At 41.0% G+C, this 4,679-nt stretch overlaps 1 protein-coding gene across 1 annotated transcript; it reads left to right on the top strand.

Annotated features, from left to right (window-relative positions):
* Positions 1-246: 246 nt before the first annotated feature.
* Positions 247-3,655, top strand: LOC144668234 (ras-related and estrogen-regulated growth inhibitor-like protein). Its single transcript, XM_078530010.1, has 4 exons — positions 247-451; positions 546-599; positions 688-764; positions 2,857-3,655. The coding sequence occupies exons 1-4, from the start codon at positions 247-249 to the stop codon at positions 3,265-3,267; spliced, it is 747 nt and encodes a 248-aa protein (XP_078386136.1). The 3' UTR covers positions 3,268-3,655.
* Positions 3,656-4,679: the final 1,024 nt, after the last annotated feature.

The raw sequence follows: 4,679 nt of genomic DNA, 5'->3' as shown, positions 1-4,679 counted from the left end.
ATTTCAAAGCTCGTCATTCTAAACAAAAAAATCTCACTGGGATTTACAATGCATTTTAAACCCATCATTCTTTGAAATAAAATCAGGAACGTCAGCAACATTGAAGTGAATGGCCTTTTTCGTTTAATTTTCCCTTCCGTTTTTGGAAAAGTTGTCCCTAGTAATGTAACAGTGGGACCCGCCGGGGAGTCTGTGATTTCATCTGTCTGTGTGTACATATCCCACACACACAGACAGACACAGACAATGAGGGCGATCGACACAGCTTCACAGCGCTCACTCGGAGATAGGGAGAGGGGGCTGGGGAGAGAGCTCAGCTTAAAGTTACAAATGATTTTGAGAATTCTCCACAGAAGCATCAGCTATTTCTCTGAGATTACCGTCCCATCTCTGCCCAAAAGAATGGAAGCCAATGTGGCAATCTTAGGAGCAGACAGTGTTGGGAAATCTGGTAAGTTGCTCAAGCTGCGGGGTACAATGTCATGAAGGTCTGTCCCAGTCCAATTTTTTAATACTTTGGGCTCTTTTTTTATATATATTTGCAGCTTTGACCGTTCGTTTCTTGACCAGAAGGTTCATCGGTGAATATGGAGATATAGGTAAATATTTCTCACAGCAGCACATTCAGTGTCAAAAAAATCTTTCTGCTAAAGGCTTGATTACCATGAGATTTATGTTTTGTTTCAGAATCTGTCTACAATCACAATGGGACTGTTGCTGGGAAGAAGGTCGCTTTCAATATTTGGGATTCCCGCTATGCTCAGGTAAGGTTTTTTTTAAGCTTTCTGTCAGGAATACTGTGGAGGCTGGAAAACTGAAATAAAGCAAAAAATAAATAAATGTCGTGGGGCGGGGATGGAGGGAGGGAGCTCAGCAGTTTAGACAACATTTGTGTGGAGAGAGAAACAGAGTTAACGTTTCAGGACTGTCACCTTTAATCAGAGATTTCTATCTGTTCGTGTTTCATTCTGTGTAGCACGAAAGGCGAATTGCAAATTTCCCAGTCCTCGCTCCAACAATGTCATGTTGACACATTAACTTACCAGCTCTTCAAGAAGAAACTTTCCCCCCGTTAGACTCCTGTACAAACCTCGATTCCCATCTACTTCTATCCGAGACTAACACTGTTTTAGGATTAACCAGTTCCTAGCTATACTGGTTACACGAGTTTAACGCAACGGCCAACTAAGAATTGTACAAGTTACTTATACTGGAGTCCGCTTATTACACTCAGTAACGTTTTTAAAAATGTTGATTTTGGGATTCCTGAAGAAAGGAATACCTGTATTTCTATAACCCATTGTGGCCAATGAAGCTCTTTTGAATTGTAAAAGCAAAATACTGCGGATGCTGGAAATCTCAAATAAAAACAGAAAATGATGGAAAAGCTCCAGCCCAAATGACTCTTCTTCAGGACTCAAAATGTTAACTCTGTTTCTCTCTCCCTAGGTGCTGTCAGACCAAGCTGAGTTTTTCCAGCATTTTCTGTTTTTATTTCTTTTGAAATGTAGTCACTGTTGGAATTTGCACACAGCACACTCCTGCAAACAGCAATGTGATAATCTGTTTTCTTGGAGGTGATGTTGATTGAGGAATAAATATTGGCCAGAACACAGATGATAACTCCCCCTCCTCTCCTCCTGGCAGAACTAGTGCAATGGAATCCTTTACACCCACCTAAGAGAACAGACAGAGCTTCGGTTTAACATCTTGTCCAAACGACAGTTGGTTTGGTGGATAAATCTGATGCCCAGTGCAATAATATTGGCCTGGATTCTGTGGTGGGAATAACAGTGAGGTTCTTAGCACTCGTCGCTATTAAGGGGTAAATCAGACAGCAACTTCTGGCATCCGTGCCTTTGCAGTAAAATGTAGAAACCTGAAAGTTGCTGTCCAATTTGCCCTACTCCTCCACTGCTTTGCTACACCACTACCTCACTGAGACATTCAACATTAAAATACATGTAAGGGTGTGAAGTTGCAGTGTTTACCCATTAAACACACCTGAAAATGCTGGGGCTTGTCCATTCAAGTGTAAGTAATTTTAAAAATTTGAGTGATGTATCTTAATTACTGCCAAACAACCTCTCTGGCACTGAAATTTATTCTACAAATTTGGAGTCATTTGCCTTCAGATTTTAATTATTGTTGGAGATTTTTTAGATCAGGATTTTTTTCTACCTTTTCTTTGTCTCTTTCATCTCTCTTTCTTAATCCCCTCTTCCTTTCCCTCTCTTTATCTTACTTTCAATGCATAATTTTACAATGAACCAAATATTCTAATTTACAATTCCTGGCTTAGACACTGTATGTCTCAGTGAGGATTCCTCACTCTGGCTGAAGAGACACCCAGTTGCTTTCCCTATTCCCATAGGTCCAGATCCCCTGCATAGGGAGCTGCATTGTTTCAGATGCCTGAGGACTGCAAGTTGCTGCTCAAAAGCCCACCAAAGTCTAGGTGCTGCTGTAAGCATAATGAACAGATAATTCATCACTAATCACAAGGTGCAGACCAATATAAACTAGATTTTCTTTTCAGTTCATGCTGTGATCTTAATGGGTACAATTATTGGGTGACACAAATAGTCCAAAGTCTTAAAATAGAAGAACAAGTGTTGGGCAAAGGCAGAAGCAAATGCAGCTCTGATGCCCCCATGGTTGAATAACTGCTGAGACACACTGCCTCGCCTCATATGTAAAGCATGGTCGCTTGGGTGAGGGAGAGGGATTTTCAACACCCATGGAACTGCACCCAAAAGAGAGCCAGTACCTCAGGGGGAAAAGAGAAAAGAAAGTCAGAATATATGGGAAATTATGGAGAGTTTGGATTAACTCAATTCTCTGTTTACATTGAAGGATCAATTAAATCAAAGCCTTGTGAAGGAGAAACAGATCCAGTGGGCAGACGGCTTTGTATTAGTTTATAGCATCTGCGACCGAGCCAGTTTCAACATAGCTCAACAACAGATCCAATTCATTAAATCAATGAAAGATTACCCTGGCACTTACAGAGCTCCCATCATCATTGTGGGGAACAAGAGCGACCTCTGTCACCGAAGGACAGTCTCCAGTGAGGAGGGTAGACTTCTTGCCCTGGCAACAGGCTGCCAATTTTGCGAAATCTCTGCTGCAGAAACCTACCATGGTGTCCTTCTGGTCTTCCATAGTCTGGTGGAAAGAATCAATGAATCCAAAATTCTGATCAGGAAAACAGTTGGGAGAAAGAGCATCATCCAAAGTGTGTCCTCTGTGTTTACACGAATCTAAGAAATGCTGCTGGATATCTTTGTTGGGAGTTTGCGATTGGCTTTGTTGGACATACTGCATCGCATCCTTAATCACAAGGTTTTCAAGCTATGGTTGTAATTTGTTCAGTCTTCCTATTTTTCATTTTAAAATTTCTTTTAATTCCTTTGTTCCCATTTTCACTAGTAAGCATAGTCATAGCTGATGAGAGCAAGTAGAGCTGAATGTCGGACATGCTGGGTAATGGCTTTACAAGACAGCAACACTGCTGTATTTTTCCAAGGAATTGCACTTAATACGTGAGTTTACATATCGATTATCAGTGGTTAGTCGGCCATCATAGCCTATTCTCACCAGACATACGCACATTGTCCAGGATGGATAGAGACCAAGAACAGGATCCTTAACTGATCTTTTGTGCTCCCATATTCCAGGAGCATTGAGGCTGATTGTATCACCAACACTGAGTGCAAAGTAGGGATCAGGGGCCCTTCTATGCATTCTGTGTCCCACCAGATGGTACATTTACCCAATGAGATTCCATAGAGTGCCCCAAATCTTATTAGTTGATACTCTGAAAGATTTGCAATTATCACTTGGTTTGAGCTCCACACAGCTCACTGAGGTGCTGAATGGGGTGATGCAGTGTCCCATCTCTTCCTTATATGTTAAGTCACTGGTTGTTCAATTGTCAGAAGGTCCAGCTGCTTCAGTCCAAGAGTAACTTGTCAGGTTTTCTGCTCCTGAGATGCAGTGTTTTATCCTACCCAAGTGAAGGCCTTCCAGAAGCAGATTTGATAACCAGTACTCCAGCACCTACGTGGCAGGGCTGTGTATTGAGACTTGCTCCACTGGCCGGTTTGGGCTCTTCTAAGCATCTTGGCCTTAATGGCATCTTGAAATCTTCCCTGCCTGTATGTGATTTTCATGATAAATGATTATTGCTGTACAATATTATTTTGTTGTTCTTAGAAATCCAAATGTTTTAACATTTGGATCCATTCCTCTTTATCAATTTTTCTAAATGGCCTAGATTCAAGTGTAGATTAAAGAATCTGCAGATGATATGAAACTTGACAATGTAGTGGATTGGATTGAGTGATGAGGATTGTTAGAGGCTATATAGTTATGGGCAGAGCATGGCAGACAGTGTGCAATGCTGAGAATTTGAAGTAATGCACTTTGGAAAGACAGTGTACAATGAATTACAAGACTTTGAAAAGCCTAGATGAGGGGAAAGATCCTGGTGTTCATGTGCACAATTCCCGAAAGGTGGTTGGGCAAGTTGGTGGTTAGAAAAGAATATGGGTTACTTGGATTCATGCATAGAATAATAAAATATAAAAGCAAAGCGAGATCATGCTGGAACTTTATAAATAATTAATAGAAAATAATAACAGAAAATGCTGGACATATTCAGAGTGAAACAGAAT

Source organism: Cetorhinus maximus, chromosome 26 (genome assembly GCF_964194155.1).
Source record: "Cetorhinus maximus chromosome 26, sCetMax3.hap1.1, whole genome shotgun sequence".
NCBI lineage: Eukaryota > Metazoa > Chordata > Chondrichthyes > Lamniformes > Cetorhinidae > Cetorhinus > Cetorhinus maximus.
This window is presented reverse-complemented; position numbering and strand designations above follow the sequence as displayed.

Bases quoted from the DNA above. Each gene is read 5' to 3' on its own strand.
- LOC144668234 (XM_078530010.1), top strand. From the start codon at position 247: ATGAGGGCGATCGACACAGCTTCACAGCGCTCACTCGGAGATAGGGAG. The intron at 452-545 runs GTAAGTTGCTCA...ATATATTTGCAG, and splicing joins AGACAGTGTTGGGAAATCTG to CTTTGACCGTTCGTTTCTTG. The intron at 765-2,856 runs GTAAGGTTTTTT...TTTACATTGAAG, and splicing joins GGGATTCCCGCTATGCTCAG to GATCAATTAAATCAAAGCCT.